Source organism: Molossus molossus, unplaced genomic scaffold (genome assembly GCF_014108415.1).
Source record: "Molossus molossus isolate mMolMol1 unplaced genomic scaffold, mMolMol1.p scaffold_m16_p_6, whole genome shotgun sequence".
Lineage (NCBI taxonomy): Eukaryota > Metazoa > Chordata > Mammalia > Chiroptera > Molossidae > Molossus > Molossus molossus.
In genome coordinates, this window is record NW_023425399.1 from 117,558,343 (window position 1) to 117,577,224 (window position 18,882).

General features: G+C 54.4%; 1 protein-coding gene across 1 annotated transcript; it reads left to right on the forward strand.

Annotated features, from left to right (window-relative positions):
* The first annotated feature begins 1,381 nt into the window (after positions 1-1,381).
* On the forward strand, positions 1,382-18,117 carry SALL3 (spalt like transcription factor 3). The gene is made up of 3 exons (XM_036245702.1): positions 1,382-1,463; positions 12,864-16,333; positions 17,686-18,117. The coding sequence occupies exons 1-3, from the start codon at positions 1,382-1,384 to the stop codon at positions 18,115-18,117; spliced, it is 3,984 nt and encodes a 1,327-aa protein (XP_036101595.1).
* Positions 18,118-18,882: the final 765 nt, after the last annotated feature.

The following is an 18,882-nucleotide window of genomic DNA, read 5'->3' on the forward strand; positions in this document are numbered from 1 at the left end:
GTGGGGTGCGCGCGCGGTTTCGAGGGCGCGTGCCTGTGACCGCGATGAAGAGTGGGTGCGTGTGCGGGGAGCGCGCAGCGTCGGCCGCCGGAGGGTGTCAGTCAAGACGAGCACGACCCCCTTACCGCACCCTCCCCCACCAAGTCACCCCCCGAAAGCCATAGCACACGGTGAGCTGTGCACAGGACTTTCGTGGACTTGGAACTTTTATTCGCGCGGCCTCGGGGCACCCAGTGCCCTGCTCACGCCGCAGGTGCCTGGACACCGCACCCGTCAGGAAAGGGAAGTGGGGGGAGGGACATCGGGGCCCCACCATCCCCTCCCTTTCCCTGGATTTAAGGAGCCGCTGGCAGCGGGGAGGCCCAGCGGGTGGCCGAGGGGGCCCAGGCGGCCCCGGCGGTGGCGGCGGGCGGGGCGGGCGCTGCAGAGTCGGAGGGGCCCCGGGGGGGGGGGAGGGCGGGGAGACTAGGGGGAGCGGAGGGGAGGGGGGTGTAGGGGAGAGGAGGGGAGGAGCCGCGCGGCCCGCGCCGCTTCCGAACCGGAAAGTTGGTCTTGCCGAAGTCCCGCCACCCCGGTGTGCGCACTCCGCTCCGCTCCGGCCGCGAGTCTCCGAGCCAGGCCGGCCGCCGAGGGAGCCCGCGGAAGGGACAGGAGCCGGAGAGAAGGTCCGGAGAGAGGGGGCACCTGAGCCTGAGCGGAGCTGGCACGCCGAGCGGCGCTGCGACCCGCTGCCGAGGAACGAACGCGACCGGCCGGCCCTCCGTGCCCCGGAGCGTAGGAGGCGCGGCGCCCGAGCGGCCCGGGAGACAAAGGCGCCGGCCGGAGCCCTGCCCGCGGCCGCTCTCTCCGGGAGGGGCGGCCGGGCGGTGGCGGGGGGGCGCGGCGCGGGGCGCGGGCGGCGGCGCAGACTCTATAAAGGGGAGAGCCCGGCGCGCCGGCGGAGACGGCACCGCGCGGACACCGCCAAAGTTTGCTGCCTGCGCCCTGGGCAGGGGCAGCCGCCGCGCCCGCCAGCTCCCGGCCGCAGAGCCGCACCTGGACGCCGGGGAGCACGGAACCCGCGATGTAGGCGGCGCCGGGCGGCGCGCTCCCAGGTCCCCGGGCGCCGGCCGCCTCCTCGCCCGCGCGGCCGCTAATTGCGAGCGCGGCCTCATTTGCATAGGCCGCCGGAGTCCGCTGGAGGCCGGCCAATCGGCGCGGCCCTCCGCTAATGGACATGCATTATTCACCAGCCTAATTGCTCAGCCCCATGCGCGGCCCGCGCAGCCGCCGCCGCCGCCCGCGCCCCGCGCCCCGCGCCCGCCCGGCCGCCCCGCGCTGTCCCCGCCGGCCGCCCCGCTGATGCCGCTGCCCCACGCGGGGCCCGCGCGCCGCTAGCAGCATGTCTCGGCGCAAGCAGGCCAAGCCCCAACACCTCAAGTCGGACGAGGAGCTGCCGCCGCCAGAAGGGGCTCCGGAGCACGGTGAGGGGCCGCGGGGTGGCGGGGTCTGGGGAGAGCCGGGCGGCGGGGGTGACCGCGCGCCGCAGACGGGGAAGGTCCCTGGCTTCAGCGAGCCAGGGTCCGCCGCGCGCCGCCGGCTAGGGCAGGCGGGCCGCGGGGACCGGTCCTCCGGCGAAGCGCGCTGCGCGGAGTTGCGACGAAGTAAACTTGGCTCAGCTGCTGGGAGTTGGAGAGCTGCGCGCGGGGCTAGGCGGGGGCGGGAGGGGTCCGCACCGCCTCTTCCGCGCCCCCCGCCTCCCAACCCCCCCGGGCTCCCTGCGCTCGGACCTGAGGCTGGCCTCGGCGACCCCGGCTTTCCCCGGGCGGGCGCAGCGGCAGGGACGCGTACGAGTCTCACCTACCGCTGGACGCGGGCCGGGCAGCTTTGTTTGGCGCCGGGTGCCCCGGGCGGTGCGCGTTCGGAGCGGGGCCGCCGCCCCGACTCCGGCCTGCCCCCGCCTCGCACGGTCCGCCTCGTGCGCCCGGAGGCCGCGGAGCCTCGAGTCCCCGCGCGCTGACAAACCAATGATCCGGTTCCGGAGCGAGCAGGCACTGTCGCCTGGCCTTGCCTAATGGCTGCCTGGGGACTTAACCCAGGGTGAGCTGAGCCGCGGCGCTGGGGGGTGTTCCGTGCACGCGGCGGACCCGATACGTCCTGGCGGCTCAAAGTTTGCTCGGCCTGCTCGTGTGTATTCGCGGCGCCGCGGGGACTTCCTCCTCGTTCCCGAGTGAAGAAGGTAGGAGCTGCGCCTGTGAGCCGGGCGCCGGCGGCCCGGCCTCCTCCCGGGAAGTTTTGGGCCCGAATCCGCGCTGTGCCGCCCGGGGCCCGCGGGGTCCCCAGGGTGCAACACCAGGACGCAGGGCGGCCCGTGGCTGCGCCGCAGCGCGGACACCAGGTAGTTCATGCCTTAAAAAACACGCCGGCTAACTTTCGGATTAACCGATTCTAAGTTGTTTGGAGGCCGACACGCATCCTTTTACCATGAGAATTAGGCTTTCTGCAGAAAATCACAGGAATGGGCATTGATCACACGGTGGTGTGAAGTTTGACAAAGCAGGTACACTGCACGTCGGGACAGAGAACGGGGAAAACGCTGAGGACGCGGCCAGGAACTCATGAAATAAAATTCGTGAGCTGGGCCTTTCTGTCGCTCCGAGGTGAGGCCGCGGTCCTGTGCAGCCTCGTCGCCCAAGATTGGAACCGGAGATATGCTAAAAAGAAACGCTTGCATATGGTGGGTGGATTAGGGACAAAGAATCTTTTTGTCATGGAAATGGATTTTTTTGTTTTGTTTACTTCATCACATAGAATTTCTCACACTTGGTTTGTTTTGTATTGCCCTCAATGACTACATGATCAAATGAATGGATTTATTTCTGCCGAATGAGAAAGACAGTCTTCCCTTCAAAAGAACTACATTGCATCCCAGTGAGGAATTTTAAAGCTTTATTATTGTGGTTCCTGAATAGTTTGAAATCGGCTTTCACAGGAGCCCCAAAATGCAACAATGTAAATACTTCTCAGCTTTGTAGGGTCGTTATCAAAATGTGCAATGTCTCCTTTTTCTTAAAGCATATTTTAATTAATAGAGTAAAATCTCTGGTATTTAACAATTAACAAGCTGAGCCTCTGCTATTCATTTTGAATTTCACTTCGGAAATGTGAGCTTGGTGAACCTAATAGTGTAAACATGTTAGGGGTATAGAGCCCATATTTGAAAACCTAGGGTGGAATAAATTATTTACAAGTTCTCTTTTGAATTCCCCTTGTCGTTACTGAATTTATGCAGAGGTGAAACATTCAGGTTTTATACCTACTGTAAATTAAAGTTTTTGCCAAACCTGTGTTTTTCTGCCATTCAGAGTTGTATTCCAGATATTAACACAGTTTCTGATTATATTTTGCAACAGGCCAAAAATTGCCTGTTGTCTGGGGCTCAGCCTTTGTCAAGTAGTGTGTTTCCTCCATTATTTTAAGGATAGTTTAGGCAAACTATTTTTTTAAAAAAGAGTTCTTTCTGATTTAATTATTCTGAAGCTGATTGTTCACAGAGCATAAAAGATACTCTGTTCCCGGCTCATTGGAGGAGGTGTGTATGTTACTGTGCCGGGCTGGTTGTCATTAGTAAGATAACTAAAATATTTTTTAAAGATAAATGGTTGTGAAAACTAAATTACTCCAGCATGAATCAGATCTTCTCAAAAATTTAACTTTGTTAAACACAATGGAAATAAACAGACTATGCATGAAGTTACAAGGGAGCTAAGTTAGTTTACATTGTTTTAGAAACAAAGTAAATAATTCCTTTGTATCAGTTTGGGTGTGACGTTAATTACAGCAGTGGATGCATACAGTAAAATTGAAGGCTGTGGATGATGCCATGAAAAACAGACATCATATATAAAATTATAGCAGAACATGGAGGCATTATTTTGTGGCAAAGATCCGCAGCCACATTCATTTACAGTAAAAAGACTTTACTTCTTAAAAAAGAAATAAGACTTTTTCCAGACTTTGGTTTTTAAGCAAGCAGTGAGAAAAGATAGCTGTCCAAAAATAGCTTCCGTGCTTCTGAAACTTATCACGGCAGGAATGAAATATGATTATGTAGTTACAATGAGAAAACGTAATGATGCTTTTTGTGAAGTTGCAAAGTTACCCTGTTGTAAAATTTAAGGATGACTGAGACTTACTTTCCCAATAGGAACAATCTTTTACTGTTTCTGAAAATTTAGAAGTAAGTGTGTTGCAGCTTTCAGATTCAGTTAAATGTCTGCCACCAAATAATGAAATCCTTGGAGCCAGCTGAATATTTTTGTTCTAAGAAAAAGTAATTAAAACTTCTAATGACAAGAGCCCTTAACAGGCCTCCTAAGAACTTTAAAAGGTGCTACACTGCTATCCTTTATCCTATAAAATACAACTTAATAAAGATGCATTTTACTGTCGTTAGAGAGAAAACGTGTTTAAGGAAGAACAAAAGGATATTATAATTTAAAACAATTTGCCATCCTGTGTTTTGTTTGTTAGCACTAATTGCTTCAAAGTGTGTTTTTATTTTCAGTCATATGGCTATCTTAAAAAATCCTTTTAAATGTGGTGAGCATGTGATTTAAGAATTTACCAGTGGTGTTCACAGACTGTGTTTAAGTTAAGGCAAAGGAGGCCACCAGCCCTCGGTGCAGAGAGCTTTTTTCTTTTATCTGTATATGCATGGTTTGCCTTAAGCCCCCCCCCCCCCCCACACACACACACATTTACAATTCAGTGTTGGAAAAGGAAACAACACTGAATCCACTTTCTAACATTGGTAGGCACATTGTTTTCGGAGCCGGGAGAGGTGAAAAGTAAGAAAGGGAAAGGAGGAATTTGCAAACATGTATTTTGAAAATAGCATTTAAAAAGCTTACCCTATTTAAAAATGCATCATCCGTGGTGGTCAACAGAAAACTGGCCAATTAATTCGCACCGCTCAGAGGAAGAGCTGATTATTTAACCAGGGGGGGCGGGGGGTATGTACATTTTAAACTTCCACAAGATTTGATAAACCAGTACTCTGAGATCTGTTCAGAGCCAGAAAACAGAAGGTATGGCCCAACAGCAGGAATTACTTAGCAAGCTGATTATTTTTTGTACACAAAATGATGGGAAAAGTGGGTCAGATTTCATTTCCAACTGCAATCTCTCAGCCTTTAACATTCTTCTCAAGGTAGCTCTCAGAACATTCTCTTTTGGGGGGAATTCAGAGTAAAACCAAGGTTCCCCTCTGCACTGAACATCAGCTGGGACTCAGCATTCTCAAACGGAAGTGCTGGCCCCGGCTTTATTCACCTGAAATTAAAATCTTCTTAACCGCTAATGAGGTTGCACACCGTCTTTATGCTGCAGAACCGTGTTTGAAGGGTTTTGTGCTCAGGTTAGTTTTTATTTCCCTGCGTGGTCCCTGGACTGGATGCCAGAACCAGGCCGAGGAGTCCTGGTCTCGTGACGGTCGGGGCTAATTGTGTTGCTGGGGAGCAGGTTTGTAACTGCAGCATATGCTACGTTTGTCCGTGTGTCATCTAATGCCAGACGTGAACAAAACCTGTAAAAATCTAATGTTTTAATATGGCCTCAAATAAAGTTTTCTGCAGAGAAAGCAACAACTCGTCCTTAGGTTTTTCTCTTCTCCTTTGAACACCTTGATGATTTAAAATGCAGTTAGCTGTCCGTGGGATTTCCAAGCAAACCAGTAAGGCAAGGTGTGCAGCAGAGAGTGTAAAATAGTCACCGAAATAATACAGCAGCCTGATGGGCTCCGCTCAGGTTAGAGAGTGGGGCTGATCTGTTTGTTAATTAAAGGGAAGCCTTCTCCTGGCTGAACGGATGGCCACCAGAGAGATCATGCCAGTGGGTGAGCCTTGTCCTCCAGGGGCCTGTCTTTGCCCGTCACCCCAGAGTAGGTCGGCCGAGCCTGGAGGATCCCCACCCCCTCGCGTCCCGGAAAGCCTTCCCCAGCGGCCTTAGCCTGTTGTCTGAAGGTGGTGCTGTAACCACGGGGGCTCCCTGAGCTGGGTCCTGAGAAGGAGACTGTCCACAGGCCTTGCTGGCTTGACCTTTGCCGGCTGTGGCCTGCCAGGGGTGGCCACTAGATGTCAAGCTCGTAATACAATTAGTGCATCTGTGCTGTTGACCTTGGCAACAGGACTCAGTGCTGTTCTATGAAGTGTTAACACTGAGTCTGAGTGTTAGCTGGGGACCCGCGCTGGGCCGCGCGGCTTATCAGTGCCCATCTCGTCCAGCACAAGTGTTTGTAGTTCTGAAAGGACAGAGAATGGTTTTCCTTTGTGCGGCTATTACATCTTGAACTGTTTAATTAGCCCTGCAGGTGCGGTGCCACTTCACCCTAATTCCTCGGCATCCCTGGGTCTCTCTTCGAGAGGGACCTCACAGCGTGGTTTGGGAATTCTATTGTGTGGCCCATGGGCACGCAGACCCCCTGGCCTCGGGGACGAGGGCAGTGGCTTTCCCAGGAGGGTTTTTCTGTTTTGCACGTGTAAACTTTGCCCATGGAAACGGAGCAGTGCAGCGAAGTGATGACAAATAGAGATGATTTAACGACCTCCCCCAAGTGCCAGCAGGCTGAAGGGGACCGGGATCCGAGCCCTGTTCCTGGACAGACTGTCCTTCCTGCCTCTCGAGGGCCAGCTGTTTGCACCTCGAAGTGGTTTTGCTCATGTCCGTGTTTTATGAACAGTGAATGGGGGAGTTGACCAGGGCTGAGGCGCCTTCCCGTTGGCATGAAATAGCACCGTTCAGCCCATTCTGCCTTCTGAACCCTGGCCCACGGTGACCTGCACAGACCTTGGCGTCACCCCTCACGGATTCCGACGGGAGTGCTCGTCGGCTGAGCGCTTCAGGTTGGTGCTGTCATGCGGCACAGACAGCGATGTGCGGGTGTCCATCAGGAGGGTGACGAGTGTGACCGCAGCCTGGCGTCTCGATGAAAGAACTACTGTGCAACCTCGAAGGGTCACAAACACCTTATTCTTCACCACACATCCAGGCAGATCGTTAGAACAAGCGGGGGGTGTCTCTGCTCTCCGTCTGCCTGTGGCCAGAAAGGGAAGTGTTTGCCCACCCGGGTGCCTCCCCACACAGATTAAACGTGCACATGTTTTCAACAGAAGAAGTGCGGCGGCGGTGCCACAGGTGGTTGTTACTTAACAAATTTGAGCTGTGGGCCACCGAGTGGAGCGGACGGAGGGTCAGTGCTGGCTGGCGTTTGGCATAACCACAGTGCCCTCCACCGTCGGCTGCCGGCTCTCCAGCCTGGAGGTCTGGAGGAAAGGACACAATTTTTCTGTTGCGTCTGGAATTTCTTCTACATTGTTAGACACAGTGGGGGTCTCTATTTGTCTCCTCCTGTGTCGCAGCTTGGGCTCAGTATGTGATAATTCATCTTTCTTTATGGGATTCAAAGCTATCATAAGGAGTTAAAAAGAATTAATTTGCAAGAAAATCAGTGTCTCCTAACGATGTAGGAAAACTTGAAAAATGCTTTCTGGATTTTTCAAGGATGGCGAAGGCAGAGGAGAAAGGACGGGTTTGCTCCCAAAGACCACGTGGCCTTTTAAAGTTACTAATTAAAGTGGAGAAGTTAACATCCTTCTCCGGGACTGGACAAGTTTACTTCTTTTGTTAATGGTGGGGAATTTAAAACGGGTAAGCAGAGCAAAGGTGACCTTTGGGGGCTCAGAAACAAAGTCAGAAAATGCCTGTTTGCTGCCTCTTTGTAATTGGCTGGCGTTTCACGGGGCTCGGTGCTTCTGAAGAGAGAAAATCGCAAAGCCTTGCTAAGAGTTGCAGCTGGGAATTTTTAAGGAAAACTTTATGTCCCCCGTCTCCTTATATGTGTTGCAACAATGCTCCTCCCTCGTGGCTTCGGAAAGATCCTCCTGGGTGGAGACACTCTGCCTGCACATTGTTCTTTAGGAGACAGTGAAAAACATGATCTGTGTATATTATATAACAGACCAGGAATTAAAGCTGAGAGAATTGTGAAACAGTTGGGCGTTTTTTTGGTTTTTGTTTTTTGGATTTTCTTTCTTTCTTTCTTTCTTTCTTTCTTTCTTTCTTTCTTTCTTTTTTTTTTTTTGGAGTCGGGAGGTCCCTTCACACAGAGAGTTGATCCTATGACTAGGAACATTTTTGTTAAACATTCTCTGTGTGTTCTTAGCGAGAAGAAGAAAAATCCCTGTGTTTGTCAGGCTGTTGTCCTAGCATCGTCCTTTGTGAGGGGCTCTCTCTGAACGGGCCTGGGACACTCTTCTGAGGAAGCAAGGAACAAGACTCCCTCAGGAAGGTTCGAGCAGTCACGGCCTTAGGAAAAGCTCGGGCGTAAGCAGCCAGTGTGGGGACCACTGTGAACTGATGACACATTTCCTCTGACACTGAGCTGGCTCTGTGCTCAGCTGTGCCCTCCCTCCTGTCGCACGCAGGAGGCAGGTCCGGCGTGAAGTCCAGGGCCCGATCCCAAGCCCTGGGTTGGCACAGGTTCGAGGTTCGAGAAGCAGACTGGCATCCCCAGGGCAGCTTCTTGCTCACACTGATACCCGCGAGGGGTCAGTCACCGGGACAGAGGACTGCTGTTCCCCAAGACCCGCGGCTCCAGGGGAATCGGCTGGCATTTTCCTTTGCTTTTTCTTATGCACTATAAATCCCTGCCTCTTTCCTCGCCTGTTTACAATTTGAAATCTTCGTCGCAGAGTAGTCGCTATGTTAAAAATAAATGGCTTTGACATTAATGATAATGTTTGCAATGCTTGTGTTTCAATTCCCCCTTCAGAAAGAAAGAATTTCCGGTTGCATCAGAAATAAATGTCTCAAACTTGTACTGTTCTCACAGTGGCTCGTGGACACAGTTTTATCTTGAAATACAAAGTGTCAGCCGTAGTAACTAATGGAGGTAATAACGTCCATTTTCAGAACACAAAGGCCAGTTTACATGTAAGTTTAATTAAAAGCTGGTTGAATACATCTAAATCTGACTGAGCATCAGCTTGTAACAGTGGTGGGGTTAATGGGCTTTGGAAGTTCTGTGACAAAACCGTGAGCTGCATTCGGATTTTCCCACATGTGTTGCATTACGGAAAGCATGTTTCAAGAGGAATAAATCCTGCCAGATTAGACATACACACAGTAACTCAGCGCGTTCGGTCATTGTAACATGAAGAGCCATTGAGTCAGAACAACTTATTTCGTGTCTCAACGCCGAGTGCAAAGCCTGCAACTTCAAAGAGCTCTGTCCCCAGTAAAACAGGCTCGTGTTCCTTGTCTCCCACCAACCATTCCATTGAAGTGTTTATTGTTGCTGTTTAACAACATTCTTAAAATATGCACCCCAAATTTGAATTCCATGAACATGAGAGTTTTTGCTTTTTGTTGTTGTTTTATTATTATCATTGGGCTGCGTGTTATTTAAGATGATCTGATGGAATGTGTGCTTCTCTGTGACTTTGGGATGTTGGTCCCATTCGGATTCTGACCACAGAGCAGGCACAAGTCAGTGAGGAGAGCCAATCATGTGATGGAGGTTTTCTACAAACCCCAGGGAAAAAAATCGTAGGTGATGATTCAAAATTATTTGTCCCAAAGAAGAAATCTAGATTGCATCAAAGAATTTTTCCCCCTCCACTCATGGTGGCCTTTAAAATATGTTTTAAGCAAAAGGCAAATTTATTATGAAACTTTGCTCATAAAACCCAACAATTCTCTTGTTTTGATAGGTCCATTAACATAATGGACTGTTTAACAGGTCCAAGTGGTCAGGACGCCACTTTTACACAATTCCCTCTCTCCAGGTTTGCTTTCTTCAATTTTTAAGGAATGTAAGTGGAAGGAGCTTTTACTTTGACAAGACTAGCTTCCTTATGTAATTAGTGCTTATCCTTGCATGAAGCAAAATGACTTATTATTTGGTAGAAAGTGCTTAAATATTCTATTCCCAGTCTCTACAGCTGAGAAACTTGTGAGTTTGCAAACCTGCCTGTGGGGGAAAAGAGGAGTCACCTGCCATGCGTTTGGAAATGAACCCTAAAAATACTTCACATAGAAAAACACCCTGGAAATGGAAAATGCATCTTTCAATAGATTTGCTTGGGTTGATGAAGAACTTTGGATACAGTAAGACAAAAGTCCTGTTTCTGTTTCACACACCCTAGTTTTCCACAGAGGACACTGGGGAAACGCTCTCTGCAAAGATACAATTTATTTACAGTTAAGTAAGTTAAGTCTTCCCGTACTTAGTGCACTCAAAATGATCCAGAAATCAGCCTGATTTTTAAGCATTTACTCAGTGAAGTGTCCCCAACACATATTCCAGAGAGAGAGAGAGAAAGTATTCTCCAAATGAGACATACACTGGCCTTGATTGTGTAAAATTTCAAATGTATACACCATGTGGATGCTCTTCTGTGTCATACAAAAGTGAAAACATTGTATCTCCTCTGAGGATTTAAAGGTGGAAAACATTTCAGAATTAGCAATATTAACATTGAATTAACATTAGAATTAACATTGAATGTCTTGGTATTTTTCTTTTTAGAAATTATTGAAATAAATAGCTTTGTGAAGATCATGGCAGGCCTTTATAGCAAAGCTTTAAAATATTGCAAAAGAACTTTTAAAACATTTCACTCTGATCATGGTCATGATGTATGACGTCAATTCCTACCTGGCTTGTTGCAGATGGACTACTTTTTAGTGGCCACTTGGAGGTTTTACGTACCTGGGTCTGCAGAGGAACATTCCACTAGTACAAAGAAATTTAAAGCAGAGGTTCCGTGGGTCACAGGAGACTCTTTTAAATGCATGACTAAAGACAGTCTTTATTTCCTGACCTTCGAGGCATCCTCTACCTGCAGATTTTGTTGTTGGTTGGTTTTGCCCCGCATCCTGACCTGGCAGGTTTAGAATTAGATTCTGCATACCTTGGGCGAGGTAGGTCCTGGGAGTGTTCGCTCCGTCCCGGGGCCTATCTGCAGACTCATCAGCTCCGCTCCCAGCCTCCTCGCTCCATGTATCAATTTCCTTCTCCTCCAGTAATGAGACTCCTCCCGTGTGATCACCGGTCCTGGCTTGCCTTTAAACGTCCAGCAGCTCTTTATGAGCTGCACACTCTGACTTTTCCCCTTCACATGGTTTAGCCAGTTACGAAAATGCTAATTGAACACTGCTAATAATTTTTTAAAGGCATATATAAATTACCCGGCAGTAATGGCCTCATGGAGAGCCGCAAACACCATCCTCCAAAGATATTTTTACTTTCTTTCCCAGTGGAGGGACTGATGTTTCTGCAGGATAGATATATTAAAAAAAAAAAAAAAAAAAATCAGATTTCTCTACTGAAATCAGGCCGACTTCATTCTTTGTTTCCCCCGAAACCCTATAAGGGAAAATACGGAGACTTCTTAGCAAGTGCACTTGTTGAGGGTCGAGCAGCGTTATTTCCGAGGCTTGTCCTCGCATTTGGCTGTGCACGGGGATGAAGCTGGTTGTGTCGTCTGTGGGACCGACGGTCACTCTGTCTGTAAACGACAAAAAGCAGTTACGACTCGGGACGTCCAGGGCAGCACTCAGAGCCCCGTCACCCCCGAGCGTTGCCTTTCGGGGGTGCCGCCAGAAACACAGGCGTGAGAAATGTTATCGTATGTTGGTTTCTCTTTCCTGCACAGCCATTTATTTGATCAGGTGTGAATTAGAATTGTTCATTAAACGTGGTTGTTATTCGGCACAAGAGGGTTAGGGAAGTCAGGAAGTAGCTGCCTACAATAGTAATTAAACATGTGTAACCAATTAGAAGGTTTCCCACTATGGCGCAAGCTTATAATTTGCTAAGTCTTTCCATGAGAATAGATGGAAATAGGTACAAGAAGTGTGTCTGCCTACAACATTCTCATGTTAAACATGTCAACGTAAATGAACTTTAAATATATAATTCCTAGTTTGTTAGCAGGCCGCCAAAGGCTATTGGCTGGTAACAGTAACATATAATTTGGGTTCATTTCACCCAGAAATACTGCCTCTGATGGAGCCCATTAACTGTATGAAACATGATTAATTTCAGGCCCACACTATGTTGATAGTCATCGGCAAGACCCTAAAATGGGGACGTGTGGCCCTCTCCGTAAGAATCTCGCCAAGCGCCGCGAAGGTGCGGGGCCGATTGCTTCGTTGACCGCACGCCGGGGAGACGGTGTCTTGGAGCAGGAATGACAGGAGGGCTATATCTTCTTTGTTACGTTTGCAAACGCAAGTATTTAGCCAAAATTTCCTAGGAGAAATAAGTGCCCGTTGGTGTGAAGGGTTCTGTGGAATCGCATTAAATCTGTAATGTCTCCCGCCGCGTAAAGATGATAAATCTGTGCGGCCGAGCCCGGAGAGGCGGCGGCCGGCTGGCTGTCAGGTGCTGACGCGGATTTGAAAGGTTACAGATTAGTTTAGCAATGTTAAGTGAACTGGCAAAGGCGTCTCTAATTTTGCTGGAAATGAGGAGGCCGGATGGTAGGGAGAATCCTAATGAGCCCATCGAAAGCTGGCTTTGTACCCACAGACAGGCGGCCGCGGGTTGTATGAAAATATTGGAAATCAATGGCGTCTATGGAATTTCATTAAGAAGCAGTATCCACAATTGATAGAGCCTCATAATTTGATGGATTGCGCTAAGAAAATGATTAGCTGGCTAGAGGGGCCCACGGAACACACGCTGGGCGTCAGAAATGTTGAAGTGGGGTCGTTTGTACAAAATAAAAAATATTGATTTTACGTATGTGCGAAGTTTGGCGATGGCGGGCGGGCGGTGTGGCCGGGCGCTGGCTGACGCAGTCTCTCGGTCTCCGCAGCGGCCCCCGGGGAAGGCGCCGAGGACGGCGACAGCGGCAAGGACAGCCGGAGCGGCGGCGAGGAGACCAGCGTGTGTGACAAGTGCTGCGCCGAGTTCTTCAAGTGGACAGACTTCCTGCAGCACAAGCAGAGCTGCCCGAAAAACCCGCCGGTGCTGATCGTCCACGAAGATGAGCCGGCGCCCGCCTCCGAAGAGTTCCCGGAACCGTCCCCGGCGGCGAGCTGTCCGAGCGAGCAGGCGGAGAGCGAGGCTGCCGAGGAGGCGGCCCCCCCAGAGGCTGGGGAGGGCGGCGAGGTGAGGGCCCCCGAAAAGGAGGAGGAGCCCATGGACGTGGAGCCCACGGCCACCAAGAGCTTCCAGAGCTCAGGCCCCGCGCTGCCGGGGAAGCCGCCTCTGCCCCAGGCCCCCGAGCCCGAGCCGGCGCCTGGGACCTACAGCATGCCCAGCACCAACGTCACGCTGGAGACCCTGCTAAGCACCAAGGTGGCCGTGGCGCAGTTCTCCCAGAGCGCCAGGGCGGCGGGCACGGCGGGCCCCAGCAGCGGGGTGGCCGCGGTGGCCATCCCCATGATCCTGGAGCAGCTGATGGCGCTGCAGCAGCAGCAGATCCACCAGCTGCAGCTCATCGAGCAGATCCGCAGTCAGGTGGCCATGATGAGCCGCCAGCCCCTCAGGCCGCCGCTGAACCCCGGGGCCGCTGCGGGCACCCAGAGCGCCCCAGTGCCCGCCTCCAGCCAGCTCCCCGGGCTGGCCACACACTCTGCCCGACATGTCCCCGCGGCGCCGGGCCCCGCTGCCCAGCCCACAGCCTGCGAGGGCCCCCCGCCTCTGTCACAGCCAGCATCCGGGGCGAGCACCCCACATGTCCCCAGCGGCGGCTCAGTCCCGGAGTCCACTGGGCCGGTGTCCTCCGGCGCGGCCCCGGCCGCGGCCGCCAGCCCCTCGGGCAGCAGCACCTCGCAGCCCCAGAAAGCTCCCACACCGCCCGTCCTGGGGCCCAGCCCGCTGCTCAGCTCGGCGCCCAGCCTGCCAAACCCTCTTCTACCTCAGACCTCCGCCAGCAGCGTCATCTTCCCCAACCCGCTGGCCAGCATCGCGGCCACAGCCAACGCGCTGGACCCCCTGTCCGCCCTCATGAAGCACCGCAAGGGCAAGCCCCCCAACGTGTCGGCGTTCGAGCCCAAGGCCGGCGCCGAGGACCCCTTCTTCAAGCACAAGTGCAGGTTCTGCGCCAAGGTGTTCGGCAGCGACAGCGCCCTGCAGATCCACCTGCGCTCCCACACGGGCGAGCGGCCCTTCAAGTGCAACATCTGTGGCAACCGCTTCTCCACCAAGGGCAACCTGAAGGTGCACTTCCAGAGGCACAAGGAGAAGTACCCCCACATCCAGATGAACCCCTACCCCGTGCCCGAGTACCTGGACAACGTCCCCACCTGCTCTGGGATTCCCTATGGCATGTCACTGCCCCCGGAAAAGCCCGTCACCACCTGGCTGGACAGCAAGCCCGTGCTGCCCACGGTGCCCACCTCGGTGGGGCTGCAGCTGCCGCCCACCCTCCCCGGAGTGGGCGGCTATGCTGACTCCCCCAGCCTCACCCCTGCCAGCCGCTCCCCGCAGCGGCCCTCGCCCGCATCCAGTGAGTGCCCCTCGCTGTCCCCCGGCCTCAACAGCTCGGAGTCAGGTGCCCCAGTGGGCGTGGAGTCCCCACAGCCCGTGCTCAGTGGGTCTTCTCTGCCCAAAACAGAGCCCGTGAACCTGCCCTGCACAAACACCAGGGCGGGGGACATAGCTGCCTGCGGGCAGGTCTCCTCCACGTCCACGGCGGCCGCCACGGCTGTCACGGACAGCAGCCTCTCCGCTGGCCTGTGCAGCCCGGTCCTCGCAGCCAGCTCTGACCAGTTCAAGGCCAAGTTCCCCTTCGGGGGACTGCTGGACTCCATGCAGACCTCCGAGACGTCCAAGCTGCAGCAGCTGGTGGAGAACATCGACAAGAAGATGACCGACCCCAACCAGTGCGTCATCTGCCACCGGGTGCTGAGCTGCCAGAGCGCCCTGAAGATGCACTACCGCACGCACACCGGCGAGCGGCCCTTCAAATGCAAGATCTGTGGGCGTGCCTTCACCACCAAGGGCAACCTGAAGACGCACTTCGGGGTGCACCGGGCGAAGCCGCCGCTGCGCGTGCAGCACTCCTGCCCCATCTGCCAGAAGAAGTTCACCAACGCCGTGGTCCTGCAGCAGCACATCCGCATGCACATGGGCGGCCAGATCCCCAACACGCCGCTGCCCGAGGGCCCGCCCGGCGCCATGGACGCCGAGCTCCCATACGACGACAGGGCCGCGGAGGCCCTGAGCAGCTTCGAGGACGACGCGGACGAGAACTCCATGGAGGAGGACGTGGAGCTGAAAGACACAGCCGGCGACCCGTCCAAACCCCTGCTGCCCTACGCGGGCTCCTGCCCACCCTCGCCCCCCTCCGTCATCTCCAGCATCGCCGCCCTGGAGAACCAAATGAAGATGATCGACTCTGTCATGAGCTGCCCGCAGCTGACCGCGTTGAAGGCCATGGAGAACGGGTCCGGGGACAGCGACCGCCTCAGCAATGACTCCTCGTCCGCCGTGGGCGACCTGGAGAGCCGCAGCGCGGGCAGCCCGGCCCTGTCCGAGTCCTCGTCCTCCATGCAGGCCCTGTCCCCCGTCAACAGCCACAGCGAGAGCCTGCCCTCCAAGTCCCCGGGCCTCAGCAACCACGAGGAGCCACAGGACATCACACTAAAGACCGAAAGGCCGGACAGCCCACCCCCCGCCCCCGAAAACGGAGGCGCGCTGGACCTGACGGCCGCCCACCCTGGCCGGCCGGCCATCAAGGAGGAGGCCCCCTTCAGCCTGCTGTTCCTGAGCAGAGACCGCGGTAAGTGTGAGCGCGCTGTGTGTCGTGTCTGTGGCAAGCCTTTCGCTTGCAGGAGCGCGCTGCAGATCCACCACCGCAGCCACACCAAGGAGCGCCCGTTCGTCTGCGTGGTCTGCGGGCGCGGGTGCTCCACTGTGGGTAATTTAAAACAGCACGTACTGACCCACAGACTGAAAGAGCTGCCTTCTCCGTTATCTGACCCCGACTTTGCTCTAGGTCCCAGCCAAAGCGCTCCTAGCCTGGTCACCGGCTCGGCGCCCACCATGATCAAAATGGAAGTGAACGGGCACAGCAAGGCCATCACGCTGGGCGAGGGCCCCCTGCTGCCGGCCGCCGTCCAGGTGCCTGCCGGGCCGCAGGCGGTGACGAGCCCTGGCCTCGCGCCCATGCTGGCCCCCCCACCGCGTCGGACACCCAAGCAGCACAACTGCCAGTCCTGTGGGAAGACCTTCTCCTCGGCCAGCGCCCTGCAGATCCATGAGCGCACCCACACCGGGGAGAAGCCCTTCGGCTGCACCATCTGCGGGAGAGCCTTTACCACCAAGGGCAACCTCAAGGTGAGGGCACAGGCTGGTACCGCCAAGCCCTGGCGACATGGTCAGGGACGTCCTCCGCTCCCGGAGGTGTGGCAGGCAGGGCTTCTGCTGACCAGGGGCACGAGCTGCTGGGGAGCCCATGTCATGCAGTGTGTGTGCACATGTGTGGGTGTGTGCTCATGTGGGTATGTGGGTGTGCACACGTGAATGTGTGCACGTGGGTGTGTGAGTTGGTGTGTGCATGTACATGCATGCGTGCAGTGTGCACATCTGTAGTGTGTGTGTGAGCACATATGTATTGTGTACACTCAGGTATGTGTGCACATGTATTGTGTGCGTGCAGTGTGCACATCTGTAGTGTGTGTGTGAGCACATATGTATTGTGTACACGCAGGTGTGTGTGCACGTGTATTGTGTGCGTGCCATAGTGTCTGCATGTGTGTGCCATGTGTGCACTTCTGTGCATATGCTCACACTCACTGATGTGTGTGCTGTCTCCCCTCCCCTCAGGGGCTTGCGCAGCCTCCGCAGTGCGGCAGCCGCTGGGGTGACAGGGAACCCTGCTGGGTGGGCCAGCTCAGGGCCTGGCTGTCCAGAGTCTTGTGGAAGGCAGACAACAAGATAAGCTGGGCCTTCAAACACTTGCCCGTGACCCAAATAACGCACGTCCTGCCCCAGGCCACGAGCTGGTCCTGCTGTTCTGTCCTGTGGCTGCTGAGGGGACCACGGGCATTTGGTAGGAAGGCACCCAGCCCGAGGGCCAGAGCAAACAGCCGGCGCTGTGTCCGTCGTTGAGCTCCAGCCCTGGGAGGTGGAGTGTGTGACAGGCGCTCGCGGACACGTACAGGCCAGTGTCCCACCCTCAGTTCGGTGCACGGCCCTGCAGCCTCCTCACGTGCCGGCTGGGGTCTTGGTGACCTCCACAGCCTGTGGTTTCTACTTACTTGCGAGGATGAGCTGCCCGAGGTCTCTGCCGACCCAGATGCCCTGGGTCCCTCCTCTGTGCTTGGGAGGGAGGCACAGAGGAGCCAAGAGTTCCGAGTCCGAGACAATGTCAGGGGCGGGGAGAGGCCCAGGAGCCTTTGAGCTTCGGAACATCCTCGGGGGGCCTCCCCTGACACCTTGCGGGAAGGTGTTCTGTCAGGTTCGTCAAGTGGAGGAAACATGGCTGCGTTGCTGCTTTTGCTTTTTGTACTTAATAAAGGGAAACGTTGCATATTGATTTATAAGATGCTCAGAAAAGTTCGCCTAACCATGTCCTGTCGTCCCCACCCTGAGAACCGGCTCAGGACGGGAGCAGAGCGAGTCGCACTGTGTGTGGACTACCCTGGGGCGTGCGGCTTGCTCACTGCTGTCTCCCGTTTCCCACGCAGGTGCACATGGGCACGCACATGTGGAACAATGCCCCTGCGAGGCGCGGCCGCCGCCTGTCAGTGGAGAACCCCATGGCTCTGCTGGGGGGAGACGCCCTGAAGTTCTCAGAAATGTTCCAGAAGGACCTGGCTGCGCGAGCCATGAACGTCGACCCCAGTTTTTGGAACCAGTATGCCGCGGCGATCACCAACGGTCTGGCCATGAAGAACAATGAGATTTCTGTCATCCAGAATGGGGGCATCCCCCAGCTCCCGGTGAGTCTGGGTGGGAGCGCCATGCCCCCCTTGGGTGCCCTGGCCGCCGGCATGGACAAGGCGCGCACGGGCAGCAGCCCGCCCACGGTGGGCCTGGACAAAGCCAACTCCAGCACGGGGGCCAGCCGGCCATTCACGAGGTTCATCGAGGACAACAAGGAGATTGGGATCAACTAGCCGTGGGCACTCCGGCTCGTCCACCCGCTGCCCCTCCGCCACACCGCGACGTGTGACCATCAGGCGGCCCACCTGCCGTGCCCAGGTTCTCCCTAACATTGTCCCCGTGGCAGAACACCCGTTAGCTGTGTGGCTGCTGGAAGGTCACCTCGTACGCGCCACATGGTCCTCCTTTCTTGGTGAGCTTGACTGTTCCTGAGAATTCCTCAACCTCTTAAACGTAAGTCAGAAAAGCGCAGTCCCTGGAAGTCCGCCCGGGAACAGAAAGGGCTCAGAGTACATCCTCTTAGCTTCTGAAGCCCAGCCGTCCGAGAGCGAGCCAGGCCTGCGGCATTCCAGTGACACTCGTTCGAAACAGGTGGACGTCGAACTCCATTTTTAGAACTTCACCCTAAAGACGCGGTCCAGTCTCCCAGCGCCGTGTCCTCGGACAGTACCTTTGTCTGTAGTATTCATAACGTCACGATTATGCGGGTAACCGACACGCAGCCCCAACTTGAAAGGCAGCTTCCGTCCTGCAGAATCCGCCTGGCGGTGTGATGATTTTTTCTTTTAAAGCAAGATTTGTTTTACTATAAATAAGTGGGTTATTCCAATGCAGGTAACCTTGTGCAGTTCTGTTGGGAAAGATAGCATGCTGTTTGTGTGCGACCCTGTCAGTAACAAGCCTTTTTTTTTTTTTTTTTTTATTTAAATGTTTGTAGCTGCTGTGTGGACAGTTGTTCCTTAGTGTGGTCTGTGGCCCAGCGACTGGGAGCCAGGTAC